This window comes from Epinephelus lanceolatus, chromosome 13, assembly GCF_041903045.1.
Source record: "Epinephelus lanceolatus isolate andai-2023 chromosome 13, ASM4190304v1, whole genome shotgun sequence".
NCBI classification, from domain to species: Eukaryota; Metazoa; Chordata; class Actinopteri; order Perciformes; family Serranidae; genus Epinephelus; species Epinephelus lanceolatus.
In genome coordinates this window covers 27,122,702-27,141,060 of record NC_135746.1, presented here as the reverse complement: position 1 = coordinate 27,141,060, position 18,359 = coordinate 27,122,702, and the positions used below count along the sequence as shown (strand labels likewise).

Below are 18,359 nucleotides of genomic sequence, written 5' to 3'. Positions count from 1 at the left end.
AGCTTAGTCCCTGCTAGTATGCTAACTAGATAGCCTAAAGGTAAATGGATATTATAGAAGAATTGGAAAGTATTGAAGTAGGCTAGGCTACTCAGTACTTTTATAGTTGAATTAAGAACATTTACTTGGGGATACTTATTCATAGTGGTGGAAAATAACCAAGTAGACTACATTTACTTTAGTTTTGGCATTGTTACTTGGGTATTCTTTCTTTGTGCTACCTCAGATTTAGCCTAATTTCCATCACATTTCATAAATATTTCCCGGTGCAAAGTAATTAAGTACATTTACTCATACCTAAGTACAGTTTTGAGGTATTTAAATGAGTATTTTCATTTTCTGATACTTTCATACTCCAATTCTGAAGGAAATATTGTACTTTAGGGGAGACCGGGGACGGTTGTAACACCAGGATGGTTGTAATAGCACCATTTTGACCAAGAAATGATGACCTATAGCCCCGTTTCCACCAAACACTTTTAGTATGGTACCTTTGGAACCAAAAGTAGGCTACCCTTCAGACATGGTCCCTAGACCCTAGCCACTGCAAACAGTACCCTTAAAATGTGGGCGGGGTTGTTGTCACTCACTGCTCCATCAAGCGCTCACTGTATTTCCTCATTATTGGTGACACAGATGGAAGTCTGCACCTTGTTTATCGTCCACAGAATGAGGCTGCACACCAACATTTTCAGAACAAACTTAAACAGGCTGCAAATGGCGTGTTTGTGCATTTAGTCCTTCAAAGGTAAGCTTGGGGTTTAGTGTTGCCATAGCTTGATGCTATGCAACCCTTTTTTTTCTCTGAGTGAGGATTAGAATATATGTAGTTCACGTAATCTGGCCAAAATTATTATATATAAACGCTTGAAGATCCACTCATTACTAAAAGTGCATGTCATATAAAAAACTAAAGTAATGGTTGAAGTTGTCAAATGGAATATTTTAAGTGTGTTGACTGATTTACAAGTTAACTTTCCACCTCAGCACAGTGAATTAAGTTATTTTTTCACTGACTCCAGCTGCTGCAAGAGGCAGCAAAACATACTTTCATTTTATTGTTACAGTCTACTAAAAAAAAAATCCACAGTATGTATAGCGGTTACATGAGTCCCAACAGAAGGGGACCAAAAATGGTAACGTACGGAACGGCTCCATTGGTACCATCCACAACTTTTTGCAGTGGAAACCGAACAAAAGTGTGCCGAACCAAACTGTAGCGTACTGTACTGGGGTGGCTGTGGCTCAGAGGTAGAGCGGGGTCATCCACCAATCGGAGGATCATTGGCTCAATCCCCGGAATCTCCACTCTGCATGTTGAAGTACCCTTGAGCAAGATGCTGAACCCCAAATTGTTCCAGATGATGCAACCCTCGGTGTGTGAGTGTGTTAAAAACTGAGTAGCACCTGGCACCTTGTATGGTAGCCTCGGCCACCAGTGTATGAATGGGTGACTGTGACTCATAGTGTAAAAAGCGCTTTGAGTGGTCGGATGACAAGCAAGGTGCTATACAAAAGCAGGTCCATTTACCATTTACTGCTCTGTGGAAACGGGGCTTAAGAGTCATGTAATGCATTTATTGTATGGCCCCTTCCCTCCTGACCTTGCATGTTAAATGTCATAGCTGTGTAAAGAAGTGTGCAGATTTTACAGTCAAAATACTGATTTTTACTGTAGGTATGAAAGTCATTTTTTGAACCAAGTCTATATTTTTATTATTGCTCATACCGTTGAAATTAGAATTATGTAATGTGTATTAGATTAAAGAGTAGTCTCTTGGGTAAAATGTGAGGTATTTCATCTTTGATCATCTTTGGTCAAACCACAATGCTGCTACAGCTCACTAAATACTGGCTGACAGGGGCAGAGATGGCATACTGGTTGTAACACTTTTTAAAAGGTGTTACAACCAGTATGCCAGGAGAGTTGATGAAAAAAAAAATGACAGGGGTGTGCTTGAGGCAGGGAAAGATTGTAAGGTCTGTCCACAAAGAATAGCCTTCTCTATCTGCCATATGACATTGAGAAGATAATGCAAAAAGTACAATTAAATGAATGCAAAACATCAGAGACAGAGGATCAACACATCTGCCCTGTGTGGGCTATCACAGCAGTCTAAAGGTCTTCAGTGTGCAGCAGGAGGATGTCTTGGCTGAGGCAGCAGACTTGTATTTTGGACTCACACCATGTGAGGTACTAAACATCTAACATGTACAGGTTAGCAAATTAGACCTTAGTAGGACTTGGTTATTAGTGTATGTATCAGTTTTTTGTGTGTATTTTTTAATGCTTCACTTTTATTGTTAGTAAAATTTGAGAGCTCTAACACAAATTTCAGCGAGTTATAGGTGCTGAGATAAAAAGTGTTACAACCATGCCAGGTCTCCTCTACCTATATCCACTACAATTATTTGTTACCTAAAGTTACTTTGCAGATTAAGATTGATAGTACAGAATATAATCACCACATACACTCTGGTGTATTATTAAGAATTAAAAAACATGAATGTAAATGATGTTATTGATCTCTGGTGATTCACAAGTTACCTGAAAGCAGGTTTCTGTACAGTTAAAACTGTTACTGTTTGTAGGCCACTTTAAGTATATTTTAATGCCAATACTTCTGTACTGCTTTTATACTTTTACCCATGACGTAATATATTTACACTGTGGTATTGCTCATTTTAGCAACTTGAGTGAAAGAGTGCTTCTGAGTGCTTCTTCTGCCACTGAATATACTGTATTGTAGGCTCATGGGTGCAGATCCCGAGGGGGACGGGGGGGACATGTCCCCCCCAAATTCTGAAAAACACAAATTGTCCCCCCCAATTCTAAATAGCTTAAATGATTGAAATTGAACAAATGTATACAGTAGTCCTATATACTAGGAGAAAGGGAAGATGATGAGGAGAAATGGGAATCCGTGAGAGGCGAGAGATGAGAACATGAGTGGACATAACATGCCTGAGACCCTGAAACTAGAAGTAGCATTAACTAACAGCAAAGCAGTGAAAAGGAGGGTGATGGCTGGTTCCATGTACTACTGGCTGTTTAAGAGAAATAAACAGTAAAGGTAAGCATATGATTCTCTTTGTAGTGCTTTTTGAATGACTTGGTGATGGTGATGAGCCTCTATGAAATCGTGAAATATGCTGGCAATCTCAAGCGCTCTGTGGGCATGATTTGCATGCGTGCAATTAAAAAAAAAAATCACAACTGATTGTGTCCCCCCCAAACTTGTTATCAGATCTGCACCTATGTGTAGGCTACCTTTTACTCCAATAGCTTTAAGCCTGGGTTAACTGCAACTTGAGTAAATGTAGCCTATACTTAGTTACACCCTGCTACTGCTTACTCCAATGTAAAGTAATAGTTACTCATTAAATCTATACCTCAAAGGGAGAAGCATTATTGCCACAGTGTCAGTCAACCTCTGCCTCTCTTTCTCTCTGTATTGTGTTTGACAAACCTTCATTCTCCAGAGGTTGTGAAATTCACCAGCCCTGTGTGATTCAACACTGTACTCTGCAGTGATTTAGGCAGATTATAATGAATATAAAGCACTGACCATGTTATATAGGCTTCCTAATTTGGGCATAAATTGGCTGGACAGTTTCCCAAACAGAACAGATGTCAAGCTTGAACCCATAGTTATTCCTGGTGGGATATATACCTATTCAACATTAGCAAAGTCCTTTAACATCTCAATATCTGAAAGAGGAAGAGGCTTTTTAGGAAATTGTGGGGAAAATATCCAACACTTTGAAATAATGTACTGATTTGTTGCACAATAAGCAAAAGTAGAACAAATGTTTTGCAACATATCCTCTGACTAAAGGAGTTTCCCCTCAAATCAATCTGTGTGCAGATGTGTAGAAATATGTTCAGTATGGTCATTTCATCACTTGCATTAATGCCTTATAATTACCACTCTATGTAAAACCATTTTAAAATGCTGTCCTACATATTACTGACACTGAAATGGCATTAATGCAAGTTCAATCCAATCATACACTTAAAATGGTCATACAACACCAAAGAAATTAAGAACATGCTTTCAACACATACACAATTTATAGATTTTTATATCAAAATGTGACAGGTTTTAAAGGCCATTAGCAACAGGTATTATTATAAAGCTGCTGAAAGCAATGAGTGAACATTTCCATGGCAAACCATCTCATCCTTTCAGTGCTTCTTGTAAAACTACACTCCTAGTAGGAAGGAAATGTCTCTGATACAAAACTCACCACTGAAATCCATATAATTAACATTTTAAAGCATCTGTTCAACCACGGATACAATGTTGGCAACAAAAATCAAGCAACATCTGACACGACAACCCTGGCAACATAACGTATTTGAAAGACAGCCAATGCAATACTAAACCCCAGTGCAAAACAACAAAAGACAGAGTGCAAACATGCGAGCGTACTTCCCTTCCTCATGTAACTCTGGCAAAGAAAGGGAAACCCCATCCAGCGTCATTTGTGCTTTGCAGGATCAGTGCAACCAAACAAATGACGCAAACACTCAGAAATAAAAACGCTGCCAGCAGAAATCTCTGCAGAACAGAGCTCTGATCCTGGAGTGTTGTTTGACCTCATATCATTGAGAGTTTCTCTGGTGAGCAAGATGTGGACGCTGGGTCTTCAGGTGGCTGTCATCTGTGTTTTCCTACAGGTAGGTAAACATACAGTACACATACAACACAGTAGAAATGCAAATTAAGATGACTATGTTTTTTAGCAACTCTGGCAAATAGAAATTTGCCTAAAATAGCCTTGTGTGTCTGTTTTGGAACAGACCAAGTATCAAACAATGGGCTGCAGGCAGATGCTATTAAGTCTAATATCAACAGGAAGTTATATGATTTGTTTGGAAAAAGCTTGGGAAGCATTTATTGCTTTTGTGAAATACTTGGACTGGATATTTAATTAAGAAGAGTAAGAATGGATTTTCTGTTTCTTTTTCAAGCTCTCAAGACAGTATCATGCAATTCAATTTAGAAATGTTTTGTCAAGGATTACTGGTGCATGAAAATAGTTTTTTTTTTATCTGAGAAGCAAATTCTTGGTGATCTATTTTGCTGTTTGTTTCTTTTATGAAACTGTGCTTTCATTTGTTTTGTGTGTGTGTTAGACATGGAATAGTAGATAAATTGTTCTAAGAAGTGCTTAATGAGAGGCAAGAAATGTATTAGAAAAGACATCATAAGTAGAATCAAATGTTATAGATAGTTTTGGTTTAAATGGTTTCAGTGCAGTAACAGACCAGACAAAAATAACAAATTTAGAAAAGACAAATTAATGAATAAAAGGCAGACATTTTTTAAACTCTCTCTATATATATTTATATATAATGTTCATCTTGAAGCCAAGCATCTCTAGGATCACTGTGGCTGTGGTGTATATCAGATGATTGGTCTCAGTTATGGTCCTTGTGGGGACAGTATGTACTGCATTCACATCAAAGTAGAATTTCAGAGGGTACTTTGTCACTTAGCCTTGGTTTCCAGCTTATTCGTGATTTTCAATCTCAGGTCATTCGCCCTTGTTGTAAGAGCTTGTGAGGCCCGGCCTTCACCTACAAATTGTCACTCATAATAACATGTACCAACCAAGAGGAGATACAAAATGACTACAAAGAGATGCCAAGGAACTACAAAGAGATACAAAACGACCAAAAAAGACACAAAGTCACCTCAAAATGACACACATTGACCAGAAGGAACACAAAAGAACTACTAAGACACATAAAATGACCACAAAGAAATGAAAAGAAACTACAAATAGAAACAAAATGACCAAAAAACACACAAATATACTCTTAAGAGACACAAAATGACTTCAAAGAGACATAAAACCACCAAAAATGACAGTCCCCTCAAAATGACACACATTGACCTTTAGAGACACAAAACGACTACTAAGACACATAAAATGACCACAAAGAGATGCAAAGAAACTACAAAGAGAAACAAATGATGCAAAGTCACCTCAAAATGACACAAATTAACCTTAAAAGACACAAAACGACTACTACAACACATAAAATGACCACAAAGAAATGAAAAGGAACTACAAAGAGAAACAAAATGACCAAAAAACACACAAATATACTTTTAAGAGATACAAAATGATTTCAAAGAGACATAAAACCACCAAAAATGATGCAAAGTCACCTCAAAATGACACAAATTAACCTTAAGAGACACAAAACGACTACTACGACACATAAAATGACCACAAAGAGATGCAAAGGAACTACAAAGAGAAACAAAATGACCAAAAAATGCACAAATGTACTTTAAAGAGACACAAAATGATTTCAAAGAGACATAAAACCACCAAAAATGATGCAAAGTCACCTCAAAGTTACACAAATTAACCTTAAGAGACACAAAACGACTGCTAAGACACATAAAATGACCACAAAGAAATGCAAAGGAACTACAAAGAGAAACAAAATGACCAAAAAACACACAAATATACTTTAAAGAGACACAAAATGACTTCAAAGAGACATAAAACAACTGCAAGGAGAAACAAAACAACCAAAAGAAACACAGATATAGCCCATAAAAGACACGAAATGACCTCAAAAGACACAAATTGACATCAAAGACACGTAAAACAACCACAGAGACAAACAAAATTACTCCAGAGAGACACAGAACTACAACATGAAACAACAACAACAACAAAGAGAAGTAAAGCCACCACAAAGTCTGTGTGTCTTGCTTGTCTGTGCCCACGCCCATCGTTTTATAATCCGCCCATGGTGTGATAGGGTTTTTATATGCTTTTTTTCTTTTATTTTGAAAGTTATTTAAATTGGTTAACACTTCTTCAAGCAATAAAAAGATAATATACACAAAATGAAATGAACTCTGTCATTAAATGAAAGCATTGAGTGGTAACTTGTCATTGCCGCTTACATTTTCTAAATGTCCTCTTTCAGGTGCCAGGTTGTTTCCCATCATGCCTCATCGTGAACTCTGTAGCCAACTGTGCCCACAAGAACCTCCGCTCGGTTCCTCCCCTCCCTCCTCACATCACCCACCTGTACCTGGAGGGGAACCGCATCAGTGAGATCAACTCCAACTCCCTGTCGGGCCTGAAGGAGCTGCAGGAGCTGGACCTTGGAGGACAGTTTGTGCGTCTCATGATCAGGAACAATGCCTTCAGGGAGCAAAGACACCTGAGGAGGCTGGTGCTCGGTGGCAACGTCCACCTTCAGCTGGAGCCGCAGGCTTTTGTGGGACTGTCCAGTTTGCAGAATCTCTACTTATATCACTGTTCACTCCAACAGTCTATACTGGAGGAGGACTACCTGGAGCCACTCACCTCTTTAGAGACTCTTGACCTCTTTGGTAACAAGATAAAGAGACTCCAGCCTTCAATGTTCTTTGCAAACATGACTAATTTGAAAATGTTGAATCTCAAACTGAATGAAATTGACAAAATATGTGAGTCTGATCTGGTAGGTTTTCAGGGAAAGCACTTTGAGGTTCTGAATTTAGACTCTGTTTACCTTAAGACCATGTTTAAAAAACGCGACTGGCAGAAATGTGGGAATCCTTTCAGGGGGATGTCCTTTCAGACACTCGACCTGTCCAACAATGGGTTAAGCGTGAGTAAATCGAAGCAGTTGTTCACAGCCATTAGGGGGACCAAGATTTCCCATCTCAAACTGTCACTGGGACTCATGGGTAAAGGATTTTCATTCAATAATTACCCTGATCCAGACAGCAGCATGTTTGAAAGCCTGAATGACAGTTCAGTCCACACTCTGGATCTGTCTAAAAACAAGATATTTGCACTCCAAGAGGGGGTTTTCAGTGCACTAAAAGAAGTTGCAATCATTGACGTTTCCCAAAACAAAGTGAGTCAGATACACAGAAATGCCTTTGAAGGCCTTCAGGGACATTTAGAAATGCTCAACCTGTCACACAACCTGCTGGGGGAAATCCATTCTGACACTTTTGCTTCTCTGACAAACCTGCAGGTGTTGGACTTGTCTTACAATCACATTGGTGTTCTGGGTCATGACTCATTTAGTGAACTTCCCAAATTAAAAGTATTAAATCTAACAGGAAACTCTCTGCGAGACATTGGCTTCCCTGCCTTACTTCCGAGTTTAGATTACCTTCTGTTGAGTGACAATAAACTGATAGACTCGCCGGGGAGAAGTATCCATAGGTTTGCTGGGGATATTTTGCATCTGGACATTCAGGATAACAGATTAACAAACCTGGGGGGTGTTTATACCCTCGTGACTCTACTGGACCGCCTTCAGCATCTCTCTTATGGAGGAAACCCAATCAAGTGGTGCAATCTCGGCAGAGAAGTGAGGTTCATTGATTCGAATAATGTCACAACCCTGGATCTTCACGGCAGCTCCCTGCAGTCTGTCTGGTCTCAGTGGACATGCCTGGATCTGTTTGACAATTTCGGACATGTGATTACTCTGAACTTGAGCCACAACGCGCTGCAGTCTCTTCCAAGGGGCATTTTCAAGGGTCTCACCTCAGTTGTGGAGATGGACCTCTCATCCAACAGCTTGACTTATCTCCAGCCTGATGTATTGCCCAAAAGTCTCAAAGTACTCGACCTCTCCAACAACTTCATAGCCTCCCCTGACCCTGATGCTTTTCGCTCTCTCAGCTCCCTTGACCTGAACATGAACCGATTTCACTGTGATGCAAACCTGAAGAGTTTTCTGAATTGGGTAACCAACACCAACGTGACACTCCTGACACCTGTCAAGGAGCTCAAATGTGAATTTCCATCTGATTTCTATAATGTTCCTCTGTTACGATTCTCTGATGACATCACACAGCAGTAAAGTAGCAACTAAAAGCCAACACATAACGGATAATGTACAGCGAGTGGGCCATTATTGAGAAAGAAACCTGCAGAGGGGTCTTGAATCACCATTTCTGTACATACTCCCACTTGTTACATGGCCACCTACTAATCAAGTCAATAATTTGACACAAAATTTGAATGCAAGCTTTTACTGATATGAAAATGATCTTATTGCTTCTGCTGGCGTCTATGATCAGAACTGCGTCCATAGCAACAGTCTGTTTTTCATCAGAGTGGTCTGCTCTTCAGGAATATGTATGTTCTTTCAATGTGACGCCTGTGAAAATCATGTGGAATGAACACATATTGACTTGTTGAATATCTGTATGATCTGAATTTGTAATAAGAGCCAGATAATGATAATCTCAGAAAAAATTAAAGTTAGTAAAAAAAAAAATCCAGACAATAATAATAAAACAGTATTTTGAAAATTGTAATTTCCATGATTTAATGAGGTGGAATAATAAAAGAAATAAATGTTTTATATGTGTTGTAACAATGTTATCATTTAATGATCTACTTAATATTTTCAATTTTTACATAAGTAAAACTACAGAAGTATTAGTATTAGAATGTACTTTAAGTACATCATATTAAATGTACTAATCATGCAGAATGGCCCATTTAAAAAAGATAGATATATAATTGCATTATAATTATTGAGTACATCACTTGTTGCACTACCATGTTGTTCTACCATGTTGCAGATGGTAGAAATAGGGATTTTAACTTTATCTACTTTTTGGTAATTCGTTATCAGGAGAAATGCACCATCTTGTTTTTGAAGGGGTCCTCAACAAAAATAAAACCATTTAAGCACAATTAGATGGAGCAGTTAACACGAAACAAAACTAACAGGATAATGAAACAATACCAAACTACAACAACTAAAACAATAAATATGAAATAAAAACGGATACAGAATCAGGAGATCATACTCCAACAGAGCATGACATGGATCATTCAATCATAGATAAAAGGAAAGTGTTAATGTCATTGATAGCTTTAAGTAATCAAGTTATATATCGTTAAATTCTAGAGCTGCTATTATGGACATACACAACTGATCCTATTATAAGAAGACAGGATATTTTTGAACAAGTGGAGAGATTACAGGTAGATTGTAATCAGAGGGAGCATTTTTAAACATGAAGGCTTTCTTAGCTTTTGACTGAGAGACTGCAGGAACAGAAAAGATACAGAGTCTCAGTTCGTGATGTAAGGAAAATGGTACCATAAAATGTTTTAAATAGTGAGGGTAATATACTGCTGCAGAGCTTAATCTGTCGTCATCGTCTTTGTAATACGTTGCTTTTTTAAAATAATTTGGAATTAATAATCTGTATCTGCAAAAACCAAAGATGTCACTTAAATGTAGGTGAGTATAAAGTAGCATGAAATGGAAATACTCAAGTACAGTATTGAGTAAATGTACTCTCTACCACTGTTGATTACAGTGTGGGTTGTGAACCATTCAACTAATGAAAATCCTTTACAGGTAAAAAGTGTGTGTATGTGTGTGTGTGTCTTTCCTTGTACCAGCAGGGGGCGCGTCAAAACAATCCTGAAAGATTTCACACACACTGAACACTAAAAGCAGGCATAGAAACTCAATAGATGAACAACCTCTGGTAGATTTAGACTGAACAAAATACTCTGAGGCAGATGATGTTCAACTGGGTTGAGATCTAAAGACTATAAAGGCCATCGTACATCATTTTCACACTCGATCAAACCATTCAGTGACCTCCATGTGTGCTGTATGGAAACATAAACAATTGTTATGTTCCTTTATTTACAGCTTTCATTCAGTTTGTCACCAACTTTATTTTGGAGGTCTATCTAACCCTCCCAGTCACTCCAGTCACTATCTTTTTGTTGTAGCGGTAACGTGTTTATTTATAATTTAGCATGTGAAGTCTGCATTAAATTTACAGTGACAGTAGTTACAGTGACACTACAATGTTTTTATTGTGTGTGGCCTGAGTAGATTCCTTCTGCCCCAGTTAATAGCAGCTTGAGTTAATGTTTAACTGCACAGACAGTAAAGTGGATGTAACCATTTAACAGACTGGTTGTTATCAGGTTTAAGATATGATTTGTTTATTGATTCTCATAGCTACAACAACTACAGACATGTATCTGTATGATCAAAGGTAACAATAATTGTGACATTATGTGATTAAACCCCATTTCTGTTGTGGAAGTTGGGATCATAATCCAGATCATAAAACCTGGCCATTTAAAAAAGTTTATCTGATCGAGTGTGAAAATGATGTACGATGGCCTTTATAGTCTTTAGATCTCAACCCAGTTGAACATCATCTGCCTCAGAGTATTTTGTTCAGTCTAAATCTACCAGAGGTTGTTCATCTATTGAGTTTCTATGCCTGCTTTTAGTGTTCAGTGTGTGTGAAATCTTTCAGGATTGTTTTGACGCGCCCCCTCCTGGTACAAGGAAAGACACACGTAAACGTTCTCAGTATGTTTCTTTGGAAAAGACTTCATCTGCGGATTAATTACTGGAGGAGCCTACTTGGCACAGGCCCAGGGGTGCAAAGTGTCAGTACACCCCCTGGCCTTCACCTGCAAAATGTCTAGAGCTGCACCAATCTATCAATTAGTTCTCAGCTATTAAAGTAAATGCTAAGTAATTTGATAATCGATTAATTGCTTTGAGTAGTTTTTGGAATATTTTTTTGAGCAAATTTTGCCTTTATTGATTGAACAGCTGTAGAGAGACAGGACTCAGCTTATGTGGGACACACCTTCTACCAGGTGACCTAGAAGTTGCCCTGGTTTGAATTTTTTTTTTTTTTTTAAGAAAAAAGAGTCACAACTCTCTGATTCCAGTTCTTAAATGTGATTATTTTCTGGTTTCTTTCCTTCTCTATGACAAAAAATATCTGAATATCTTTGCATTGTGACCAAAACTACACATTTGAGGACGTCATCTTGTGCTTTGGGAAACACGGATCAACATTTTTCACCATTTTCCAATATGTTAGGCCTTCTTGATTAATTGGGGAAAGTAATCAAAAGATTAATCTACAAAAAAACTTGCAGACGTACAATAAAGTTGTAGCCATTAAAAAATGTAACTCAAGTAAACACATATCAAACAGGGAAACGGGGGGACTGAAATAACCACAAAGAGATGCAAATGAACTGAAAAAAGACATAAAATAACTACAATAAGATATAACATGACCAAATTAGATGCAAAATTACCTCAATAAGACACAAAACGACTACAAAGACACACAAATTTACCACAAAGTGACACAAAAAGATGCACAACGACTGGGGGCAAAACCATGAGAAAGTGTGTGTGTGTGTGTGTAGGAGAGGTGGTGGGACCAACTGCATGTTGTAGCTCAGGGGCCCATTGTCTCATTATCCACACATAGATGTGATGTATTTAACACCTGAAAATGAACCTCAAGCAGGTACAGAAGCCGTATAATAAGCCATGGGGATGTTCCCTCCTCTTACAGCAGATGGCAGCATCAGCCCAGCTATAGAACCATTGACTGTTGGTCTCAGTGCTGCTGTGCAACTGACAGGCTATCTGTAACAAAACCAAACAGAGACTGCATAGCCTCTGATAAATTAGAGACAGACAGAGAACCCTGAATTCATAATAAGCAGGAATAAGCAACAAAATGGTGGATGATTAGATGGATGAGTAGGTCTGAATAGTGTTAAGGGGATTTAAGTAGGGAATGAACAGTAACAGTGTTCTGTTCAGTGTCAGTGAGGTGTTTTTGTGATTAACAACAAACTATCTTCCTTTTTTCAAAGGAAGGAATCTGTGTTGTGATTCATCCTAACCTTTTCCTAATTGTTCTGGTAAACATTATCAGAGCTAATTTTATGTTTAATGTTGTTAATCATCTGATGTTAACTTAAAGTGTGGCTGAATTAAAAACGTGTCCTTGTAAAGCTGCTCTCTGCTCATGAAATATTAAATGTCGACAGGCGGGAGGCGAAGAGGAGTGATGAAGAAGAGACCTCTGTTGCACCTCTAAGTCAACTGCTGATAAGACTCTGACTGCATGAGTGAATTTATAGACCCGCGTGTGTGCATGTGTACGACCTATGAGTCATCACCAGACCTGTTTATGTGATAAGTGCGTGTGAACACTAATAAATCACAGACGACTGAGTGTGTTTGTCTAAATCCTCAAAGATTACTAATCTTAGTCAACTGGTAAAATACCTGAATACTGACTAACTGACAGCATATTTATATTTATATTTAAATATTTTTGCACCCCTTCCCTCAACACATCCAACTTGGGGTGACTGAAATGAAAAGGCTGAAGGTATAGGGGTTGTAGAACTTCTAGTCCAGAAGCAAATATTTGATTGATTGACTGATTGATCAGGAAATTAAGTAAGATGAGTTGCTGCTTTCCTCTTTTTTTTTTATATTATTGTAAAATCACCATCACAGGTTTTTCACTGCTGGTCATACAAAACAAACCATTTGAAGACATCCCCTTGGGCTGTCTTTGTGATGGACATTTTCTGTTGACATTTTATAGTTCAAACAATGAAAGCAGACTAAGAATCTGTCACCATGATGTGAATTTCATTAGTTTTGCAGGTATTTTATCATACGCCAAGGTATGATATTGGACATATTGAGATTCTGACCTGATGACGGCACTAGAGGGAAAGTTAAAGGTCTAGTGTGCAGGATTTCGTAGCAGAATTTTAACTTCTCCCATGTGCCCAGTGTGTAGGAGAATGAGGATGGCCAATGCAAAAAATGCAAATGGTCCTATTTCACCAAATTGTTGTGGAGAAATTTCACTACAAATGTCAACCTCATGGTGGCACTAGACAGAAGGTCAGGGAATTACCAGTCAGTAGAATTCAGACTTGAGTGTCTGTAAAAACAACATCAACAAAAAAACACATACTTTTCCTTTTTTACTTTTAGTAGGTCTTGCAGCTGTAATTAAAAAGTACATACTGTTGAACCCGCAGAGCTCTGCTGCCGTTACTTTGCAATGTATGTAGTTTGACTTTAAAGATATAACTGCACAGGTTGTAGATTCTAATATTTGCGACAGTGAAATCACATCTGCAGTTCTGTCGTTCATTTTCATAGTTATGTCCTATTGTTTGTGATATTCACAATTGTTCACTTAAACAATTAATATTTCTATCATTACTATTCGACTGGTCATCAGTTACTTGAATCTGCTGTCATCCATCATTGGGACGTATGACAACTGTCAAATGATTTGTCAAGCTGTCATGTGTTTGCAGCTCAGTCAATGTGACATATCGTCAGCTGTGCAGAGGATTGTGGGTAAGAATAGCAAGAAACGCACGCTGGTTTGCATACTGCAAAATCTGATTGGATGTTGTAGAACTTCCTGGTATTTTTGGCCTACTGCATTTGACATTCAATGTATTGGGACATACTCAATCTTTTTCTGGCATTCTTTATTCGTATGGTAGTATGGGTACTGAAACATACAGAAGATGTTGTTGGCAAGAAGATGGTGGATCATGAGACTAAGGTAAGAACAACTTCCCAAAATAACCATTTAAACTGAGCTGCATGTAAGACTGGAGTGGAAAATTAGCTTTTGTATGGCTTGAAGGACGGGGGCAGAACTTGAAGTAATGATGAAAGTAGAATAAAGACAGAGGAAGTGTAAGTAGGCAGGCTGAAGTGGTAGATTGGTCAAACAAACACAGGACTAAACCTATAACTAACCAATGTAACTTTACTTTTAGTATGTAACATCATTTGTGAGGTGCTAATTGGTTAGATCATACAAACTCTATAGTTCCTTTCTCTTTTGAGCTGCTGTTATATTGTGCTATATAAATTTATTTGCATAGACTGTATATATAGGGTCTTGATGATAAAGAATTCTCATAAATTATTTGTTGTTTTGGATCGACAAGTATCTAGTTTCATTGAATTGTTGTATGGTATTCCACCATGTCATAACATGAGTTAATCTGTAATCCATAACTTCCCACTGACTGTAAAATGCTATGTTTTAGAGAAAGTTGGTGTATTATATATATTTTTGCAGCATGTATTGTTTGTGTGTGTGACTGTTAGCTGGTGTGTGTGGAGTTGCTGTAATGAGATTTTGGATGGTATCATAAATGTTGCATGAAATGTGGGCCACAGGAAGAGCAGCTCTAATGAAGCTCACAGGGATCTTAATGAAATGAAATCAAATTAAACATTATTGCTCTTGAAGGTGATCTCTCACACACACAATAACCCAAAACAAATATCTAACTATTGATCAGAGGCATTTAAACATGACTGATCGACCAGCAGGCGCCTGTCACAGCGTCTTTATTTGATTTTTTTTTGTTGTTGTCAGCCAGACATGAGCTCAGCTCGAATGGCCCACCTAGCTCCATATACATATAGATACACAACTTCCCCCTCCATCCCCCATCCCAACACACTTCACCGGCAGGTTACCATGGAAACAGGCTCAGTATCCACCTCCTCCACAGTCACTTCCTGATTGTCTTTGGATCCCTGCATCCATCCATCCATCCCCCCTCCTCTCCCATTGGCATTCTCCCCTCTCCCTCCCCCGCCCCCATAGCCCTCACGCACACACATTTATACAATATTTTACAGCCCTGACACAAATGAAAGAGTACAGGGATGATTTTACTGACTAATATGACAAAATGTGAATAAATGAGCAACATTTAGAGGCTGTTATTCTAAGTAATTTAACCAAATCAGGTTTGTCCTTGCATCACTGTCTGCCCTACCATTTTAGATCATAATTCATTGATAGTTTGAGGCAGTACAGATGTGTAATGCTGCATTACGCAGGGAAAAATATCAGAATACAGCAGACAAAACTCTTTATGGCATTGTAGACATACATTTCTCAAATTTTGCTTGAATAATTAATATTCTAATGTCTTTTTCTGATTAACAGCACCATGAAATGTGGCCTGATTGACAATCTCATTTCCAAATACATATACAATATCTTTTCTATTTGGGCTGAATATCAAATTTAATTTACTAATGGTACAGTTGCATGTACTTCACTTCACTTGACTAGACACGATTTCATTAAGCCTCAGAGCATTTCGAGTAATTTTTTTTTTAATAACAAACTGGGTCAATTATGGACCCAGAAAGCGATGACTAAACACACAATCGTCAGTGTGCATCTGTAAACGGTTGAGACGGGGAAGGAAGTGGGTTAACACAGATTTAAAATTCACTGAATTCAGCATCTGACTGTAATTTGTGCCACATTTTAACCCTTTCCCCTATCATTGCGTTTATATTTCTGAGTAGGCTTCAGTGTTTGCTGAGAATGAGTGTGAAAAAGAGCCTCTCCTTTACAACAAAATGTCAAACATTTTCTGGCTCTATCTTCCCAAATGTGAGGATTTGCAGTTTTGAGGACAAAAAAATCAATTTGAAGATGTCATTTGGTCTCCAAAATTGTTGCATCCCTTAAATGATCCAGGGCTGACATCTCAATTAACTTCCACAAGTACATTTCTGAGACATAATCAGATATTACCAATGATATGGTTCATGTTTGGGTCATGAAACATTTTGTACACAATGGGAGTAAAAGTCACGTAAAAAAATGGTTTAAAACAAAACAGATCTGCTGAACATTGGTAATAAATGTTGTTTTATACACTGATAAAGGGCTGCTCTGCGCTCTCCTCCATCTATCAGGGGGGTTCAGCTGCAACTGGATCTGTGGCATGAATAATACAGTGATAATTAGTCAGCCTGACCCCCACTGTCTGCTGCTCTTAACCTCTAGCAAGTAAAAGAACCCAGTGACACTAAACTGTACATACCTGACTGCAGGCTGCTGTCTAAACAAGTCACTGAGGTACACTTCAACTTCAACAGTCGACCTTTAAGCAGGTGTGTTTTACTGTGTATGTTCAGTACTTACTGTACTGTATGCTCAAGCTCTAGTCTTCATCATCATCACACGTGTATTAGTCTAATATTAGGTGAGTGAATGATTGAATCATTTTTTTTTTCATTAAAGGAATACATTAAATAAAATGACAATTTGTAAATCCATTACTCACTGAGTGTTACGCTGAATTTAGAAAATTTGTTTTTCTTGCACGCCTCCACGGTGAATGGGGAACCCAAAAACAGAGAAAAACTGCAGCAAAACTATATTAAAACACAACTGGATAAATGAGACTTGGATTGTATTGTACAAGTTGTGTCGGAGTTTGTAAAAGGATGTTTTTGATTTTGCTGTGGTTAAAGGTATTCCCGTCTTTAGCAGGATTTATACTTCTGCATTAAATCAACGCCGCACATACGGTGGAGGCTCTGCGTTGATGTTGCGCATACTCAGTACCCTACGCCATAGCCTGACGTGCACCTCCCCAGAAATGTAACTACACGTCACAGCAACACAGACCTCCTGACTTTTTCTGTGAGCTGACGCCATTTCCCTCAGTGGAAATGAAGCTTTTATTTACTTTATTATCACAGGTAAGAAACAATAAATTGTGAAGACAGTAAAGCCTCCACTAAAACAGAATTTTAAGTCTTGTGTGTGATTTAGCCTGGCTTCATATGAGTAGACGGAATCACCGCTAGGCTACTTTATAGAATGTAAAATGCCATAGGCTTGTGCTAATAACGTAAGCATGTGGTATTTGTTTGGAAAGCATGTTTAGCATAAGACAGTTGTTTTGTCAGTGAGTTGTAATGGAGCCGAATTTTGTAACGTTACCTTTGTTTAATGTTGCTGTTGTCCCTGGCTTCATATGAGTAGAGTAAAAGTCCTCTAGCCCCTAAGCTAGTTTCTACAATGTAAAATGCCATAGGCTTGTGCTAATAACATTATCATGTTGTATTTGTGGGGAAAATGTGTCCGGATTAACACAAGTGCTTTGTGAATGCTGCGAGTTATGGTGAAGCTGATTTGTGTACGTGTTTGAAATTGTCTATCTTAAGCCGTTTAATGTGTGTTTAAGGTGTGTTTTGAATTAACTTAACAGCACTTCACAGAAACCCTGACACCGACTACTGCAGCACGACACAGACACACCACAGCACAAGTTTAGATGCTCACAACAGAGTAGGCCACGTGCATAGGCTAGGGTGTAGGCTCTATATAGAGCTCATGCACAAGTATAAACCCTGCTTTACTCCAATTCATCAAGAAAGTTTGCTGTTTTTGGATTATTTGTTTACCGGTGTAATTGATACACAAAAGGTCAAATTGTGGGTGAAGTATGCCTTTAATTAAACTTCAGGTATCTTTGAGTGTGTGACTAAGTTTTTAAGTAAAACACTTAAATAAGTGTCATCATCATTAAGACAAGGTGTTTTTGTTCGCTGATTCAACAGTTGTTTAGCTGGTTCCCAATCAGAGGAGAGACCAGGGTTTGTTTGGTCCTCCGTCTCAATCTGAGGGCACAAAGAGAACTTCCTCTTTGAATGGAAAATGCATGACAAG

The 18,359-nt window shown here is 38.2% G+C and overlaps 1 protein-coding gene across 1 annotated transcript; it reads left to right on the top strand.

The window, feature by feature from the left end:
• The first annotated feature begins 4,534 nt into the window (after nt 1-4,534).
• Nucleotides 4,535-9,358, top strand: LOC117270621 (toll-like receptor 5). The gene is made up of 2 exons (XM_033648330.2): nt 4,535-4,684; nt 6,965-9,358. Exons 1-2 carry the CDS (start codon nt 4,637-4,639, stop codon nt 8,849-8,851), a joined length of 1,935 nt encoding a protein of 644 aa, XP_033504221.2. The 5' UTR covers nt 4,535-4,636; the 3' UTR covers nt 8,852-9,358.
• Nucleotides 9,359-18,359: the final 9,001 nt, after the last annotated feature.